The sequence below is a fragment of the Amblyomma maculatum genome, chromosome 1 (assembly GCF_055883805.1).
Source record: "Amblyomma maculatum isolate TAMU_Amacu chromosome 1, ASM5588380v1, whole genome shotgun sequence".
Taxonomy (NCBI): Eukaryota; Metazoa; Arthropoda; class Arachnida; order Ixodida; family Ixodidae; genus Amblyomma; species Amblyomma maculatum.
This window is the reverse complement of record NC_139344.1, coordinates 309243109-309263506: the sequence shown is the minus strand read 5'-3', so window position 1 is coordinate 309263506 and position 20398 is coordinate 309243109. Positions and strand designations below refer to the sequence as shown.

The 20398-nt window shown below is 46.3% G+C and overlaps 1 protein-coding gene across 3 annotated transcripts in view; it reads right to left on the bottom strand.

Moving 5' to 3' along the window:
* Positions 1-20398, bottom strand: part of LOC146207034 (cyclin-dependent kinase 14-like) — a 222876-nt gene that overhangs the window by 177513 nt on the left and 24965 nt on the right. For 2 of the 3 annotated variants that reach the window (XM_084592665.1, XM_084592597.1), the window contains exon 2: positions 13727-13795. The exons of the other annotated variant lie outside the window; for it this stretch is intronic. In XM_084592665.1, the coding sequence (XP_084448791.1) occupies positions 13727-13795 (69 nt within the window). The remainder of the gene's footprint in view (positions 1-13726; positions 13796-20398) is intronic. 3 annotated transcript variants of the gene reach the window in all.

Genomic DNA, 20398 nt, shown 5'->3' with positions numbered 1-20398 from the left:
CACATCCCACTGCCTTTTTGTTCAGCATTGGCTGGCCGGTCCAAGTTGAGTGCTTCTCTGTGCACACTGTGGTCACGTGTGTGTGTGCACTGTGGTCAAGTGCACAGCCAGAAATTGTCTGATGCTTTGCAAGGAGATTGGCACAGCCGCAAACTTTCAACAATTCCAGGAGGATCTCTTCAAAGACAATACACTTGTCACTGCCTTTTTGTTCAGCATGGCTGGCTAGTCCAAGCTGAGTGCCTCTCAGTGCACACTGTGGTCACTTGCATGTGCGTGCATTGTGGTCAAATGCACAGCCAGAAATGGTCATTGATGCCTTGCAAGGAGACCGGCACAATGCACAAGCTTTTAGCAATTCCAGAAGGATCTCTTCAAAGTCAATACACTTCCCACTTCCTTCTTTTTCAGCACTAGCTGGCTAGTCCAAGTCGAGTGCTTCTCAGTGCACACTGTGATAACTTTTGTGTGCATGCACTGTGGTCAAGTGAACAGCCAGAAATTGCCATTGATGCTTTACGAGGAGCCTGGCACAACCCACAAGCTTTCAACAATTCCAGGAAGATCTCTTCAAAGACAATACACTTCCCAAAACTTCAGCATTGGCTGGCTGGTCTAAGTCAAGTGTTTCTCAGTGCACACTGTGCTCAAGTGCAGAGCCAGAAATATTCATTGTTGCTTTACAAGGAGCCTGGAACAGCCCGCAAGCTTTCAACAATTCCAGGGAAGATCTCTTGAAAGCCAATACACTTCTGTGATAAGCCAGGCCGGGAACATTTCCCGGCCAAGAGTGAAGAGCAACATGCCAATCGAGGGCATAGCACGCACTGACTGGCCCAGCCATGCGTGCCTTTTTATTTAGAGACTCAGACCGGCGCAGTGGCGCCCCTCAGTGAGCAAAACGTCACATCAACAAAAACGCCACATCCCTACCACCCTAAGTTAATAAAAAAACCCAACAACTATATGGTGATTAAGTGTAACAATGGCAGCACTTGAGTTATGGGCTGTAGCACTGTACAGGCCGATGAACCCTGGTGTCCCGTCTGGAAGGCGTGGTGACAGGTGTTTGACAAGGGGATGATGTGGACGATGTACCTCCTGCAGCCCTTGGCTGCCCTGGCTCCTCAGTTGAAACTCCCGGACAGGAGATTCCGGAACTCTGGTCTGACAAGTCAGGGGCCACAACCTGCTCTGCCGGCTTGGATATGTTAGGACAGGGCCCAGGAACGCCAGGGTCCGTGACTGTGCTGGACAGTTGATTATGCTCAACTTGGGGTAGCGGTTTTGCCTGCCAGAGATGATCATGATGGCGTGTCCAACGTCGTCCTTCTGCCAGTTGGAGTTCCGATGAAAATGTTCCCTGAGCTGTGACTACAGCCGGTACCGATTTAGGCCCTGGCTGAAAGATTCCGGCGAATACCTCCCCCCCCTGGATGGTATGCTGGATGGTATGGCGGTACCAGCATCCGTCTCACCCCATTCTTCTTCAAGAATGTTCCATACATGTCACTAATAAACGCTGGCCCATTGTCGAACACCACAATGTTGGGTAAACCCTGGTTCATGGACATGACTCTCAAGCACATAATGGTGGCTTCCGCAGATGGCAAGGAAACTAGGAACACCTCAATCCATTTAGAATATGCATCCACTGCAATAAAAAAATAAGTGCTCCGGTATGGCCCAGCATAGTCCACATGAAGTCTTGACCAGGGTCTGTCCGGGAACGGCCAGGGCACGACTAGTACTGGCCGCGACGCTCGCTGCTGCTCCTGGCACGTGGGGTACCCCTGGACGACAGCGATATTTTCATCCATTGCAGGCCACCATACGTGGCTCCGAGCTACAGCTTTGATCTTGGATATCCCTGGATGGCCCTCATGAAGCAGCCTCAATATGTCGCCCTGGAGTGATGCAGGAACCAACACACGGTTGCCCCAGAGCACACAGTTCCCTTGCACACTCATCTCAGAGAACTGCGTTTCATAGGGTTCCCCTCAGTTCCCATGTCCAGCTAGCGGCTGGTCCACAACGCTTCCCTCACTAGTGAAACCACTGGATCCCGGCCAGAGGCGTCAGCAACAGCAGCTGATGACAGAACTCGTGGGTATACTACTGAGAGCATGAAAACGTCTGCAGGACAGTCCACAGGAAACTGTTGTGGGAAGTGGCAGGAGACTCAGTCCATCCGCATGTGCTATGTGGCTACCAGACCTGTAGCTTAGTGTATATCGGTACCCAGACAACAGTACGGCCCATCATAGCACCCTGGGGGGAGCAGGACTCGGGGACAGGTCTGTCTGCTGTGAGCAAACCTAGCAGTGGCTTGTGGTCAACGACGGCTTCGAACAGTCGAACCCACAAGTACTGTCTGAATTTTGTGACCCCAAACACGAGCGCTAGCGCTTCCTTGTCCAACTGGCTGTAGTTCCTTTCTGGAGCCATCAGACTTCGAGAGGCAAAAGCAATGGGATGCTCCTCCCCCGACGTCTCGCACTGTGCCAAGACTGCCCCAGTCCGTAAGGTGAGGCATCTGTGATCAGCACAGTTGGTCTTGCAGGGTCAAAATGCGATGAAACTCTAGCGGACATAAGCAGCTCTTTGCTTTTCCAGAAAGCTTGCTCCTCCTCAGATGTCCAACACTACCGGGCCCCTGCTCCCAGCAAGCGGTTCAGGGGGTGCAACGCACTAGACAGGTTTGGCATGAACAGTCTATAAAAGTTGATCAAGCCCAAGTAACCGCAGCCGTGGCCCCGGGCTAGAGTACCCGCCTCGGCTACGGGAGGTAGTGGGTTCGACTCCCATTGCCGGCCGGACACCCACCGGTTTTCTCAAATGGGTACAAGCCACGGCCCGGCCTGGTGCTCGGCTTACCAGGGCTCGTGGCTTGGAAAAGGAGCCCGCGCCTTCTAAGCCCAAAAGCAATGGGATGCTCCTCCCCCGACGTCTCGCGCTGTGCCAAGACTGCCCCAGTCCGTAAGGTGAGGCATCTGTGATCAGCACAGATGCCTCACCTGTGCTGTGATGATGGGCCGTACTGTTGTCTGGGTACCGATATACACTAAGCTACAGGTCTGGTAGCCACATAGCACATGCGGATGGACTGAGTCTCTGATGAGAAGAGAGGAGTCGCTGGAGAAAGATTTGATGTTGGGAAAGGTTGAGGGTTGCCGGAGAAGGGGTAGGCAGCGAACGCGATGGTTAGATGGCATCCTCGAGGCACTGCAGATGAAGTTATGTGATGTTAGGAAGATAGTGAGAGACCGGAAAGCGTGGCGTGACATGGTCCATAGGGTCACGAAGAGTCGGACACGACTGAACGCCTGAACTGAACTGAACTCTGTAGCTCTTTCACAGTCCAAGGCACTGGTGCTGCCAGCACGACTTTGGTCTTGGTTGGGTTCGGTTGAAGACCGGCTGCACTGATGACGTGCCCCAGATACTCCACCCTTGGTACCATGAACTCGCACTTAGAAAGCTTCAGCCGCAGCCTGGCTCTCCTCAGTCGCTCCATGACTCGGCACACATTAGCCCAATGGTCGCTGTCGTTGGTGCCGATCGCCAGTATATTGTCAAAGTATACAGTGACATGGTCAAGATTGTGCACGCTCTCCATCTCGCATTGAAATAAAGCCGGTGCTGACGACACCCCGAATGGAAGTCGGGTGAACTGGTATAAGCCCTTCGGGGTATTGATGGTGACAAATTTCCGCTTAAGTGCAGCTTAACCTGCTGGTACGCATCTCTCAGGTCGAGCTTTGTAAACTTAGCGCCCCCTGTTAGCCTTGCAAACAGCTTCTCGATGAGAGGGACTGGGTACGACTCAAGCACCGTCACTGGGTTGACTGTCATCTTGAAGTCGCCGTACAGGCGAACGCGGCCATCCCACTTAACTACGGGAACAATGGGCGTGGCCCATTCGGACGTCTTTACAGGCCGGATGATTCCCTCACGCTCCATCCTCTGCAACTCTTCAACAACTTTGTCTAGTAGCACGAACGAGACGACCCGCGGCTTAAAAAATCTAGGCTTAGCCCCCTATTGCACGGTAATTTGGGCAGTCACGCCTTCAAGGGTGCCCAGTCCCTCCGAAAATACTTCATGGAATTGACTCGCCACTTCTTCCACGGACGTCACCGCATAGACTGTTTCTGGCTTGCCGATTCCGAGCTGAAATTCCTTCATCCAACTTCTTCCGAACAGCGTTGGGCACGGGCCATTCACGATGAACAAAGGCAGCACGCATTCACTCTCGCCGAGCTTCACAGTTGCCATGAACTTGCCTACCACCGGCTTCGTGTCACCGAAACATCCTCGGAGCTGAACTTCCGATGTCTCCAGTATTGCCGAGGGAAACAGATGCGTAAACTTTCTCTCGCTGATAGTTGACACACTGGCGCCGGTACCAAGCTCCATGTCCAAAGTCATCCCCATTAATGGAAACTTCAACACGCATTGGCTCTTGCCCGGCCGCTTGAAGCGTCCATAGGTTGTACGCTCCCTCCTTCTCCGGCCTGTATTCCGCCGCGCCGCCAGCTCGTCGTCCAGGTTGTGGACAGGTTTTGGTCCATTCCAGAACTTTGTTTTTGCAGCCTGTGATGTGCTTGACTGGCATACTCTGGCCAGATATCCTCTCTGCTCGCACTTGAAGCAAACGGTGCTCACGTGACGGCATTGGGGTGCTCGATGATTCTCCGCCTGGTGCTTGGTTTTCACAACATTCGCAGACTCCTCAGATTGTACTGGCGTCGCTTGGGGTAGCTGAGTACATAATGCACGAGAATCCCTCCGTGCAGCCTCCATGACAATTACGATATTCTTTGCAGTCCCAAAATTCAAATCTGGAGTTTCCAGCAGCAGAGTTTGCATTGTGACATCGTTAATTCCACTCACGATTTGGTTCCGCAGCATCCGCTCACGAAACGATGCGAACTTGCAGTCATCGGCAAGCTTCTTTAGTGATGCGATGAAGTCGCTAATTGATTCTCCGTCCCGCCGGTGTCGAGAAAAAGCTTGAAACTGGCCACAGCCTCCGATATCTTTGGCGAGTAGTCCTTGTTCAGAGCGTCGAAAATTGCAGCCAAGGTGGTGTCGGCAGACTTCATAGAGGCTGGCAGGTTCCCCAGCAGCGAGTACGTTTCTGATCCACAGCACGTCAGAAGCACAGCAGTCTTTTCGTCTCGGCGATGTCGTTCGCTACAAAGTACAGTGCAAAGTATCCGCTGCAAAGTATAAAGTATCCACCCCCCTGCCGATCCAGGAGTGTGGATAGCGCGGACGTGACCGTGGTTTATCGCTCGTCACCGGTTGTGATAAGCCGGGCCCGGAACATTTCCCAGCCAAGAGTGAAGAGCAACATGCCAGTCATGGGCATAGCACGCACTGACTGGCCCAGCCATGCGTGCCTTTCTATTTACAGACGCAGACTGCCTCAGTGAACAAAACGTCACAACTTCCCACTGTTGAGCATTGGATGGCTGGTCCAAGTCGAGTGTTTCTCTGTGCACATAGCAGCAACTGTGTGTGTGTGTGTGCGCGTGTGCGTGTGCGTGCGAGCCCTGTGGTTAAGTGCAGAGCCAGAAATTCTCTGCTTTACAAGGAGCCTGCACTGTCTGCAAGCTTTCAACAATTCCAGGAGAATCTCGTACTCGTGCACTGGGAGACACGTATCCTTGGCAAAAATATTAATAACATCTAATGTAACAAATCTACAAGAACAGTCACACCTGCTACTAAAATAGAGAGCGAGAATACTAGTCCCTACCACAAAGCCATCACCATTGGAGGAGTGAAGGGTTTAGGCTAAGGTGTAATTAAATGACAATCACAAAAATAACTCAAGTGACAGCTCATATGTTTTATCCGCAGATGTCAAAAGGGATGACAACTGAATGTGGTGGCGTATTTGACTAATTTTCCACTGGTCTCTTCACAGGCTTACCAGTGAGTCTAAGTCTTGGACGTCTTGACAGTGAGGTATCATTACATGTATCACCTGCTTTGCATTTGATGCAGCCAGCTTCAGAGATGCTCTGTGTACATTCAATTTTCATGGCCTTTATCTTGTACACATTTCCAGTTAAGCTGGGCATGATGATGCTTAATAAAGTCACACAAATTCAAGCTATCAAATTACCGTGAAGATGCGTTCGAAATATGCACTGCTTTACTTTATAGCTCTACATTGCTCCAAAAGGAATATAAACTAGTTCACCCCTGTGAATGTGTTCCAAATTTGCAGCTTGCAGCGGAAAATAAAAAGGTTCACATTCCAAAAAACACCCAGAGCACGGAGATGAATTCCATTTTTGTCTATCAATTCCATTTCGCATGCACGGGCTCAAGTCATTGGGAAAAAAAATCCCTTTTTTTAACACACTTTTCCCCCATTTTGTTGTGTCAACAGACACTGTGACAAGGAAAAAGGGAACATGGGTCCCAGGAATGTAAATACTAGTCTTTTTCCCCCACTGATAATGGGGTAGGCCACAAGGCAGGCGATGCTCTGAAAAAAAAAAAAAAAAAAAAAAAATGGTGAACTTGCAAGCAGTCTAAGGTAGTGCGACAAATAATCCAACAAGTGTGCTCACGTGAGTCTATATGACTGATCACTGTCAAGCAAGAGCACAGTGAGCTACTACTGCCAGGACCATTACTCGCCTGAGAAAGAAAAGCAGTAAAAACATTGCAGCCTCGATGATGTATCAACTTCGATAGGCTCGTTGAACTAAAATGTGGGCAGCAATCGGCATGAGCTTTCACTGCTCAGCCAATTCATTATACTTTTTTCGACTGATGTTTTGCGTAGAGCACCTGCCACCGTCAGCACCATGTCATATTGCAGCCGCTTTTGGTTGCAGCCAGCGGATGCCAAACCTTTGGCGAATCTTGGAAGTTATCTCGAGAGAAATACTTCCAGCACACCCGCCAATTCCCACAGCTTCCATCCACATTCCGTGAGCAAATAGCAATCTTTAGCGCCTTCGCTGCTCGAGTAGCCTGGGACTGCGCAGTTTTTCCTGCCCATGGCAGCACAAAATTCAGCAAGATATCGCCAGTGTAAAAGCAGCGGTCCAGGCAGGGTAGCAGAAGCATAGGCATGCACAGGGGTAAAGGCATTCGTGCTAGAGGGGCACAAAAAGAGGTGAAGCAATAACCAGAACCTCTAGTGTTTTTTCTTGTAATGCTTTCTTTCAAGCGCTGTTACCTATTTGTAGATATAGAAAACGCATGACAAAATATATCTTAACCTATGAACATATTTAGCCATGAATTTAGTGTTCATCAAATCATCAAGCTACCATCTAGTGATGTCATATTCGCTGCCATAAACGGCTGCTGTGTGCCGACACCATCAGTGCCATTAACTCATTTTCGAGAGCAAATTAAAGTAACAAATGCCGAAATATAAACGGTAGGACTACCAGCAATAGCGTCAGTATAAATCTACGTAACCAAAGGCAAAGCAATCTGCTTAAATAGTGTCAAGAGGCCATTTTAAGCAGATATAGAGCTTTTACCTTTGGTGGCTGCGCGGCGTGCTCTTAAATAGCCAGCGCAGAAACGTCGAGGCGCGGATGAGGAGCGGAAACGGCCTAGCGCTGTCAAACTGTCAAAGCTATGCCTAGAATAGTCTCGAATTTACTCGAACATCGTCAGCATGTGGCGTTCCCGCGCGAAGTGAGGAGGGCCGAGTTTGTGCGGGGGAATGCACACGTGACTTAGCCCATGTCGACGAGGGCGAGGAGGCGCAGCGCAGTGGCCGAGATTGCACAATCGGTCGCGTCAAGTTTTCGAAGCTGGTAAAAGTTTTCATCGCCGCTTTCTGTGGCACGCACGCAGAAACAGAGAATAGCCGCTGCGGCCATAACCATGTATCAAAGAACGGTGATTTTAATTGGTCAAAATTCGGGTGTATATATAGGGTGCCTCGATGCGAGGCACCCTAGGTGGATAATACTGGCGGCGGCCGTGGCCATTAAAGGAAACTGCGTATAAGTTGCAAACTTTCAGATTGTTGATAAATGCGCAATCACCGGGAAAATAAAATTAGTTGAAGACTTGCAGTAGCGAAAATTCTTAAAGATAATAGCTGTAGAGTTAATTAAGGGGACTTGAGTCTAAAACTGTCGAAAATGATCAAACATCGATTGAGAAAAACTCCTTTTCGCAACGTTTATGCTTTCAGACACCTGTACTCAAATAACACCCATGAAAAGACAAGCACAAAAAACTAGGAAAAAGGAACACACAATGACAGGACTGGCAGCCTGTCATTTTGTGTTCCTTTGTCCCCGTTTTTTGTGTTGTCTATGTGCTAAGTATCAACCAACATTGGTATGAACTGGCCCAAAGAGCTATTTTGATCAAACTACTATTAACACTGAATTTGGTCAGGCAATACAATAAAATCGACTTTCAAAACGTCACGGCAGCCACGAAATACCCCCTCGAAAAGAAAAAATCTGATTGAACTTGGCGCGCCGAGAGCGTTGCAGCCGGCCAATCACCATCTTGGGCTTGGTTTGAAACTGTTTTCTTTGTGCGGAATTTTCGCCATCTCAAAATATCTTCGCCAAGCGGACTGGCTGCACGCACTGGTTTTCCGAAGACCGTTTATGGTCTGAGTTTCCCATTGGCTGGCATGATCAGCGAGTCTTTTTCTTCTTCCTGTCTGGTTCCTATCTGGTGTTCACCGCCGTCGCTGCCGCTTCGTGCGCGTCAGCGCTCATGTTTCTCGATGCACCGCTTTGTGCAGAGTTCTTCCTTTTAATCGAGATGCCGGAAAACAGTAGATTGTAACCGTGCACGCAACGAGCCTTTGGAAGCCGTAAGAAATGGGTGTGGAACAAAAACCAGAAGACACCGGCCACAAGCGTGCCGTCGGGACCTGCGTTACAGCCGATGCCAAACTTGTTAGATGTGTGGGGAACATCAACCACACTGCCCGATGACGGCACCGCGAGTTCAAATTACCGCGTGAATCGCATCCCGGATCACGGTACACTTTGAGTTGATGCCGCCGCTGCGTACTACTCTACAGCGGAGCCAGCATACTGTGTTGGGTGGTCGGCACAAAATCCGTTCAGTCAGGAAAGTCAGCGACCCAACATGAGTGTTAATGGAAGTGTTAAGTGCGGCCACGCGCTCGGAACACACACACACACAAAAAAAAATTTGCATGAATAACATACATGTTGTGCGCCACCTTAAAATGAAAATGCACTGCACAATGTATCGTGCCATTTTCCCCGACTTGGCAAAATTTTTGATGGTTTCCCTGACATTTTCCTGATTTTTCCCGGTGCATAAAATTTCTCTGACAATTTCCAGTTTTCCCATTGCTAGACACCCTGCTGGGTATCTTCGTGGTCTTTTCAGATTTTGATCCTCAGTAGAGCGATGGCATTTTGTTCAGACACCAGTGAGCAACAGAAAATCATTCTTGGAGCCTTGGGCGGTGTTAGGAGGTTGCCAAAGGTCGCAAGTTTTTGAAGGCTGGAGTGTTTTGGAGTTCGAGCAAGAAATCCTCGCGGCTCAGCTTACGCCCATATTCACAAACGCGCCTCAACACTCCATGAAGGAATCGGTTGCTCCTCCACACCAGCGCCGATTGGATTCCAGACCACCACCAGCGGGCGTCGTGGCAGCGCCTACTGGAAGAGGAAGGCAAATTACCTCCCCTTGGGGGAAGCGGAAACAGCGACGGGTATGCCAGCAAGATGTCTACGCAGACTCCCGCGAGAAGACTACACAAAGCTTCTGTATCTAGCCGGCAACGCAAGCGGTCGTCTACCGCCACCTCTCACGGCAGAAGCTGAAGGGAGGCTGGCATAGAGTATGCGGCGCACACGAGAGGACCCATCGTGCATAGCCACTCGACATCTTGTTCCAAACACTGAAAGTGAAGTGATTGGTAAATGCCGCATGCTTTCGCCACCTCCCACGGCAGACACTGTGGTATGGCTTTATGGCTTTGACCGAAGAATGTGGCGCACACAGGAGATCCCGGCCACCATATTTCCATCACGTGAAAATGTTTGCTACTGAAGTCGCATTCCCATCTCCCCAGCCAGTGAGTCAGAAGCCCTTGTTCTTTCAAGGAAAACTTGTTGTATAGCTAACCAGGCATGCTCTGTATTATTTGCAAGTGCAATAAATAACGCTTTGTCCTCCCTGCCCTTTGGGTCGCAAGCGAGGACGCTGCATCCACGGAGCGAAGTGGCGGGAGGGTGGAAGGCCACTCCCCATCAAACCCGCCACAACCCGAAGCAGCCCAAATGGTGTATGGGGACAAAACTAAAGCCAAAACTTGGCACAAAAACTGCATGCCGCTGTGCACACTAGACTTATTTTTCTCGTGTCAAATCTTCTGCACAACATTCGCAGCCAACCTCGACATTTACAGCCCAGTAAAGCATGTTTTGTGGGCTACATAAAAATAGCCATAAAAACGGCTGGAAACTCTGGGAATAATCGCTGCTGGTGACATTGTTCTTGTAAAACATGACGCTGGAATTGAGAAATGCTGTGAAATTTGTGTTTATTCACGTTTGGTGCGAAATCTCTATTACGCTCACTTTCTGCCCTCGGAGGGTTCAGTGAAAATGTGCCTCACAGTGCGTTGCAAAGCATGCACGCGAATGAACGAATTTGTCTCTCCAAAACCAAGTGTTGCTCACGGCTTTCAAGCAAGTTAGGCATCATAATTGAAATTGTGCTCGAAAAGTCATGATTTTTGCCACCCGCAAATATTCCTCCATAGAATGAGCAAACCAATGTGCTCCATTGACAGCAGCATGCATCCGAAGACATACAAACCATGAGGCAAAAATCCAATCAAGATCATCATTAACTTTACATTGACGCAGGTAAAATGCAAGGCAAGCGGAGCAATGGGAGGGTAGCTCCACAGATTTTATGCTTTCCGCTGGCTCCGCGTCTGCACATGTACGTCTCTTGTTATAGTTATTGCACAAAAGATTTGGTTTGTGGTTTGGTTTGTGGGGTCTTAACGTCCCAAAGCGACTCAGGCTATGAGAGACGCCGTAGTGGAGGACTCCGGAAATTTCGACCACCTGGGGCATGTAAAAAGAGTCATTTCTGCTGCAACATGTTGACAGTGGAGTTCTTTCAACATACTCAGTATACCCAAACTGCTCGCCAAATGCCGCTCATTTAAGCTGAAGCAACTTGTAAAAGCATTGTCAAAGTCAGCTACAAACTGGTAGGGTAAGCTCTAGGTGCAAAAAAACGTTGCAGACTGAGCGAGCTTATGTCTGCTTAAGGGGGGATGCGGGGCTAAAATCGCGATTTTAAAAGAAAAAATGTGTTTTTTATTTTTTGCTATTTTGGATCCTGCATTTATCAAAGAAGCTTCTCACCAATTTTGGTAGCCATCAGCGCCGTAAAAAATAATAAAATGAATTTTTTTCACGAGGTGGTGGAGCGCGTTCGCTGCAGAAAGCGCCTATGAACACTGCTTTCAACGCGCGGCCGCAAAGCGGGCAAGAAACCGAACACGGAGTGGAACGCCACATTAGAAAGTTTGTTTTTCGCACTTTCTAGCCAAAGATGACCTGCTATCGAGAGTACAGCGCACAACTAAAAAAAAAAAAACAAAAACGGAAAGCCTTATTTTGGGCCGGGCAATTGCGGATTGGCTGGAAAACAGAAACTGAAGCTTGGATTGGCCGAAACAAGACAAGTGACCTTCGAACGCTGTTTTTGCGCCAAAAGTAGCCTGGCTAACCAGACTGCTTTAGTAAGTTCGATGCTGCTTGTTATCTTTCTTGCGCTTCTGCAAGTTTGTTGCGATCAGTGAGTGGTTGATGGTGGGATAGGAAGATGCCTGCAACAAAGTCTTCGACGCGGAGAAGCTTTAGGAAGCGAAGCAATCGCCACATAGCAGCGTCGAGTTGAAGAGGAGGGCCCTATGTATGCAACAGGGCACTTTGATTAATTATTTTTGGTCCGAAAATTAAACAGCATGTTCCGAAATGTTTGAACTCATTTTTCTAAGTTCTCACTTTTTGCGAAAACACAACCTTAGGAAAACTATGATTTCCAAACTCTTTTGCTATAAGCGGCTTTCAAGGTGATTTCTGGACTATATTTTTGTCGGGAACAAGATAAGGCACTTTTGAGATCACTAATTACTCTCCAAGTTAAAAAAAATTGAGATATCTTACATACAATGACAACAAAAAAAATGAAGTTTGTTTTTCAAATGCAGAAATGTTTACAAAAATGCCGTAAAAAGCCCGCAATTCTCCTTATCCTGCACGATGAACTATCTAGAAGGTATTCAATCACAAAAAATTAGTATATCTTCATTGTTTTTGAAATGATAGTTTTCCTAAGCTGACACACCTCTTTGTTCAGTATAGCAGCTACAAGTTATTACCTATTTGTGCTAGGGCAATGAAATTTAGAATATATTCTAATAAGAGGAAGGTAAGCCACTCGAGAAAATTTTATGAAAATTGGTACAGCCGTTGAAAAGTTGACCCTTTAGCCTAGCATCCCCCCTTAAGAGCGGAAACGGCAAAAGCCACTTTACAGAACTGTTTTCATTAACTGATTCGTGATTATCACTATCATCATCATTGGCATTATCATCTAAATGCACCGACATAGCTACTATCGTTATTACCATTAACTGCATCACCACTGTCATCGCTACTATCATCATCACTGTCACCATCAACTAAGCGCACCATCATTGTCAACACTACTATTATCCTTAACTCAGTGTCATCTCTACAATCTTCCCCATCACTATCGCTACTACCATTACCACTAACTGCAGAGTCATCGCTACTATCATCCTTACGCTAGACAAAGACAAAAGGATAATGGTTCGATTCCCAGGGATTTTCTTCTTCAAGTGCTGATCATGAACCAAGAAAGGCTTTGGCCTTAAAATGAGTTTAATACCTCATGAAAAGGGCACCAAGAGAGGGGCATTCACCAAGATGATCCAATGTAAGAAAGCACCATAAGCCCATTCACAATGACACTGCGTTAAAAGAAGCCCTGTCCTCACTCAAAACACACCCTGCTCATAGGTGGCAGGACAAGCAAAGTTTTGAAGCAGAGTGTTTTAATTTCAGAAACCACAGCTTTTACAGGCGAGTTTTACTTTGTAAATGGCGTAGGGTCAAGCAGGCTTTTGCATGAGAGGTCACATCCAGTGGCACCATGAACAGCCGTTACAAGATGGATGAAGCAGAGAGAGCGTTGTGCATGCCAGAAAAGCCAATAGCACACCTGACCTTCCAGTAAGCAGCAATTCATTCACAAATAAGTAAAAAATTATGTCACGACTTGCAATAACTATTTCACGGGTGCAAAAAAGAATAGCTAGGCCCCTTAGAGTGCTCCTTCCTTTGCCGTCAGTGTGCAGGCTTCTAGATATGACTCCTAATTTACCTTGCAAGCAATGATACAAATCGTATTCAAGTCCTCAGACTGTTGGCTTCTCTGTAAGCATGACTACAAAGCAAGTCTGGCCATCACAAGCGAAAAACTGACATTGTGCACATGCACGTCACATTGTGTCATGATCAACTTGTGCTTGTCACTTCCTGAACGCTACCTTAATGCACATCCTAATGGCAAATTATTGGCGTGAAGGTGAATCAAAATTCAAAAGCACCTCCAAATGCAAGGCTTTTAACAAGAACAAACCACAGGATGTTGCCGTATTACGGGCACTTACATAAACGGCCAAAGCTGCAGCTAAGTCGCCGCCGCAGCCGCTGGATCCGAGACAGTCCCTGGTCTTTGTCTGCATGCATGTACACAAACATTTCAAGACAATGCATGCCCTAATAAATATTTCATGCATCAGTACAATACAATCACCATGTAGGGAGTCATAACGACCAATATGATTACAGAGTGCATTATCCTGGTTGCCATCATCTTTAATATAGTGCGGTGCAGATTGGAGTGGTCTCATGGCATCACATATTATTACAGCATTACACACATATTCAGCACATTCATCAGCTTACTTATCCTGCTGATTCCAACATGGCTAGCAACCCAGCAGAGCCTGTCCTTGTGTATCAACTGTTACTACACTGCCTATTATGAACCCTATCAGTCCAGTGCTGTGATTGCACTTACAGAGTAGGAGTAAATACTGCAATTCTTTCCACACAGACTGAGGCTGCCCAACATTCGGCAACAAAAATTGATCAACACTGAGATAACCGCTCTGTTTTCTCCCATTTGTCCTGCATAATTGCACTTATCTACTGCACTGTTTTTGAACCATCGGTCTTTAAAGAATTCCTGAAATAATGAGTTGCAAAAAAATATATATATTTGCAGGAACTCTCAGGAACAGAGACACAATATGCCGTAAAACAGTTCTAATTATTCATTTAATTAGCTAATCAACCCACTAAACAGATTTTTAGTTAACGCGTTTTGTAGGTTAGTCCTAATGAGGAATTGAAGACCGTGAACATGATGTCATATGAGCTTTTTAAATGAAGGAATTAGACTTTTTTTCCATACAAAATCGAAAGTAATTGTAGCTTAGTGCAAGGAAAAGGCCAGTCATTGGCTTTTCTTCCTTTCAAAAACTGATATGGTATTATTGTCACTGGCACTAACCAATAATTAAAATTAACTTGAGTAATTGTGTAATGAAAAAGAGTTTTGCAGCAAACTGTGTCTGCCATGCCTGAGAGTTTATCCCTGCAACAGCACTGCACAGGCCAGCTCGAAAGCCCGGGCCCATGGAACGGGCCTGAAATTTGCTATTTTGCCGGGCCCGGGCTAGGCTCGGGCTTGAAGTTGAGGGCCTGGGCCGGGTACAGGCTTGAATGTATGAGCCCAGGCTAGCTTTGGCTAGCTGTGTACTGGTTCTTTCGGAAATGAAGAAATCCCGGCGCTAAAATCATTGAAGTGGTTATGAATAAACCACTAATAGTACATTTGTTAATGGCGAATGAGGGAAAGCTCTTTTGTAGAGATAGTTTAACCAGCTGCACTCAGTGGTTTGTCCAAGTAACTTTGGGTGTGCTCGCCTCTCGGCATTGAACAACACAAGCGAAAAAGTTAAAAGGAAAATGTGCAAAACCCCGCAAGGCGCTCTGCTAGAGTGCAGGTCTTATGGAGCGCTGCAACGCATGACACACAGCTCGGTTACATGAGCACTTGCCTACTAAAGTACACAACACAGCTAGCTTAGGATTTTTCAGCCATACTCCGTCAGAACTAGCAGAAGGCACTGCTGAATCAATTCAATTTTGTGTTACCACCAATTAATGAGTATACTCCGTCAGAACTAGCAGAAGGCACTGCTGAATCAATTCAATTTTGTGTTACCACCAATTAATGAGTATACTCCGTCAGAACTAGCAGAAGGCACTGCTGAATCAATTCAATTTTGTGTTACCACCAATTAATGAGTATACTCCGTCAGAACTAGCAGAAGGCACTGCTGAATCAATTCAATTTTGTGTTACCACCAATTAATGAGTATACTCCGTCAGAACTAGCAGAAGGCACTGCTGAATCAATTCAATTTTGTGTTACCACCAATTAATGAGTATACTCCGTCAGAACTAGCAGAAGGCACTGCTGAATCAATTCAATTTTGTGTTACCACCAATTAATGAGTATACTCCGTCAGAACTAGCAGAAGGCACTGCTGAATCAATTCAATTTTGTGTTACCACCAATTAATGAGTATACTCCGTCAGAACTAGCAGAAGGCACTGCTGAATCAATTCAATTTTGTGTTACCACCAATTAATGAGTATACTCCGTCAGAACTAGCAGAAGGCACTGCTGAATCAATTCAATTTTGTGTTACCACCAATTAATGAGTATACTCCGTCAGAACTAGCAGAAGGCACTGCTGAATCAATTCAATTTTGTGTTACCACCAATTAATGAGTATACTCCGTCAGAACTAGCAGAAGGCACTGCTGAATCAATTCAATTTTGTGTTACCACCAATTAATGAGTATACTCCGTCAGAACTAGCAGAAGGCACTGCTGAATCAATTCAATTTTGTGTTACCACCAATTAATGAGTATACTCCGTCAGAACTAGCAGAAGGCACTGCTGAATCAATTCAATTTTGTGTTACCACCAATTAATGAGTATACTCCGTCAGAACTAGCAGAAGGCACTGCTGAATCAATTCAATTTTGTGTTACCACCAATTAATGAGTATACTCCGTCAGAACTAGCAGAAGGCACTGCTGAATCAATTCAATTTTGTGTTACCACCAATTAATGAGTATACTCCGTCAGAACTAGCAGAAGGCACTGCTGAATCAATTCAATTTTGTGTTACCACCAATTAATGAGTATACTCCGTCAGAACTAGCAGATGGCACTGCTGAATCAATTCAATTTTGTGTTACCACCAATTAATGAGTATACTCCGTCAGAACTAGCAGAAGGCACTGCTGAATCAATTCAATTTTGTGTTACCACCAATTAATGAGTATACTCCGTCAGAACTAGCAGAAGGCACTGCTGAATCAATTCAATTTTGTGTTACCACCAATTAATGAGTATACTCCGTCAGAACTAGCAGAAGGCACTGCTGAATCAATTCAATTTTGTGTTACCACCAATTAATGAGTATACTCCGTCAGAACTAGCAGAAGGCACTGCTGAATCAATTCAATTTTGTGTTACCACCAATTAATGAGTATACTCCGTCAGAACTAGCAGAAGGCACTGCTGAATCAATTCAATTTCGTGTTACCGCCAACGACTGGACATATGAAGCCTTATACGCACCACTAGAGAAAGACTTAGTCGACTGCTCGGCCGGCAGCAGTCTTCACCCCCCCACCCCCGAAAGAAAATCTCTCTACATTATGAGAAACGCCATTGAATAAGAGCATATTGCATTGGAAATCTTGGGGTATTCAAACACATATTTATACAACACTTTAAGCAGCAGTTTTTTTTCTCCGTCTCCATAAAGATGCGGAGAGCGGCGATGAGTGCTTCAATAGAATAGATTTTTTTTCTTTTCCTGCCCTTGATAACACAGGTTCCTGTGGCATAGTTGCAGAGGAAAGCCTCTGTGTATGCGATTAAGCAAATAATACCCCTGCCGCACGGCAAATTTAAAGGGACACTAAAGAAAGTGGGTTTGCATCATGCCAGTTCCTGATTACAAAAAGACCACTCTTACTGAAAACAGAGCTGTTATAAGGTAGTAAAGAAGAATAACAGAAATACAGGTATCGCCACCACAGCCAAACGGCCGAGGCTCGCAACTACAAATCACGTGACGTGCTAGGGATCCCGGAGGCTGACAAATGCGAATTACATTGCATGTTTGAATGCCGTAGTACGTTTTTTATCAAAGATGATAACACGCTTTTATCATACGTAAACGACGGCGAAAAAACAATGTAAACGTTGCAAGGCAAATACAAAAATATACTTGGAGGCGCCACAGGCGCCCACTTCAGTTTTGGTTATGTTTCGGCCGAGGCATTTCGTGCGCACTCGGATAGTTTGTTTGAACCTGCAGCGCCTGAATTACGAGCTTGGAGCAGCAGATGCGCCTTGATGGTTCCCATTTGAGCATTCGGAGGCACGAGCGAGCGAAATCCGCTACCGCCGACACACTCCTTCGTTCACACTTCTGCGCCAACATATCGCCGCCGTTGCCGCTTCGACTGCGACCTGACCGCTTGACTGCAGCTATGTACGCCACGAAAAGCATACATATGCTAAGTACCGAAGGAAAACGCATTATCATTCAATTGTTCACTAAATCATGGCACATCTGGCCAACATATACTGCGGCAACAAGACCTTCAACGTGCAATTTGCAGGCGTCGTAAACAAAAGGGGCATATTTGCCGCTCATACCAAGGAGAGCGTCGATATATTGCGCTCGTCGCCCGGCGAAAAAAAGGACTTCGGGTAAAAAGTAAAGACTAAAAATAACGAAGCACCAGAAATACATTACAAAAGATTTTAAAAAAATCTATTTGTAAAAAAAAAAAAAAAGAAAAATCTGCCAGAGGCGGTAAGACTCGAACTCGCTATTGCTTGCTCCGTAACGGTCGGCGCTAACCGCTCGACTACGCCGCGCCACAAGAACCCTGGAAATATTTTTAGTTTTTATGTCATGACCCTATTTACAGTAAAGTGTTTCTGCTGCCGGTCTAAATATTACAACTTCTTGATCATCGGCGCATGCTGCCTGCTCTCACGTCTTGCAACTAATGTTCTGGATGCCTATGCGCACTATATTGTGCACTGGATCCATTTTAACATGTGGAATTTCACAGCGCTGGCAAATGTAGTGGCGCCGGCACTTCGGTCATGTTCTGCTACCGTGGACGTAATTTTCGCTGAACACGGAGCTGTAGCACAAACCTTGAAGGAAAAAAGTGCGACGAAGCTTCAAAACTGACAGGCGCAGCAGCGAGGACACTATTTTGCTGGTAACTAAATCTTATTTGTATGTAAACATGTCAGGAAGCGTTGCGATGACCGAGGGCTCGGTTTGTTTATACACAGTGCAAGAAGGAGCGCAAAAGCTTGAGAAACATGTAAAGTATTGTGCATTACAAGCGCTCTATGTTTGTTTTTTTTTCTTCCTTTATGGGCCCATCGCTCGGTAAATTACTCTCTTCATCGTTTTATTTATTTCGGCTGAGGCCGTCATTGCGAGTATGCTGTTGCCAAGTTGGCCCTTGAGGGATGCGACGCCGCGGGCCGCGCCGGCTCGCTAGCTATCACGGAGTCTCCGCTTACGTCATAGTGTGCGTCACTCAACTCCAACTACGTAGTTGGAGGCCACAGTTTGAATTCGACCGGCGGGAACAAGAAAAAACCTCAACTTCTTATCGCAATATCTCAGCAATTGTTCGATTTTTTGCTGCCGGATATGCGGCGACCGTGTCACCAAATGTAGTTTATTAGATTTTCATACCATCTTTGGCTGTCTTTAGTGTCCCTTTAATGTCATTTCCAACGAATGACATTTATTCAAAATGACATTTGCTGCCACACGAGAAAATATAATGACATTCTATGAAAACGACATTAGGTAGCGAATGAGGAACTCATTTGGATGCGATCAACGAGGACATGTGTTATCTCGACACCAGAGACTGAGAAGGCATTACAACACTACTGTGCATTTACAATTTTGTAGCTAGTCATTAAATTATGTGAAACATCCCAAAGAGGATCGCTACCAGCCAACCAGTCACTGCACTCAGCACAGGCAAAGCGGTTCCCCTTTGCCACAGTCTGAAGTTGATCTATAATTCGCGCTTGTATAAATAATGAGGATCGTTAAGTAACCAGAGCGATAGCAGCCACAGGGCCAATGTGAGGCAGCTCATCCGATCTCGTGCTGTATGGACAGCTAGAAGCAATGCACTTACTTTGCATGCGCATTTACCACTGCCGATTGTTCTCACTTGTTGACAGCGCAGTCCCGTGTTCCCTTTCATATTGCTTCTAGCTGTACGTAGCTCCGCTGCTATTCCATTTATTGTGAATAATAGTAAGGCAGTTCCACAAAGAGGCAATTGACTATTTCCAAAGCGCCGTCTGCTGTGGCTTCGATGCGAATGCCTAGCGACGACCAGGGCGCACGGCCAAAGAACCATCGTCCACCGCTCTCGAGGGCAGCACCATTTTCGTAAGGTCATGGCATACGGCAAGTGATGCGATTTTGTCGTCTGCTTTCTTGATGAGGCTGGGGTCCCGCATTTTTCGACAAACATTTACGCCGAGCAAACTATCTTGCTAAGACAAGACTCGACGGGACTGTGGTGCGCTACATCATCGGGCAATTCGTTGGTAAATACACTAAAGGCTGCCTATTTTACATGTTGCACTTGGATTAGTGTGCAAAGTGTACGTTGTTGAAACAATTTGTGTGCTTTTCACACTGACATGCCCACCTTCCCTAACCTTACGTAAACAAACACCACCGGCGCAGTCACTAACTTCGTTGGTTACGAGTCATGAATGAATTTAAAGGCTGCTTTCATTCACAGCGCTTATGATTTTCGTAACATATTGAAGGTATCCATCGTAATTGCCATCATTTGCACACGGCATTAGTATTGGTCGTGTAGCAGCGCGTTGAAAAAATAACATTAACTGAACAGATGTCATTCAGTGGGAATGATATTAATTTTCCCATGTAGATAATAAGGAGTCACATTTAAAATCCCTATAATCTATAGCTCTTAAACATGCATGAGCACAATAGCTTTAACTGACATGCCAGAAGCATTTACTCTGGCCAGTCTTTAACAGTGCCCTCTTCTACTCAGAAAAATATTTTGTCACGTTTTTCCGATCTTGATTTCTGATTATGTACCATTTAAGCAGTATTATTTATTTAACAGTATTAACATC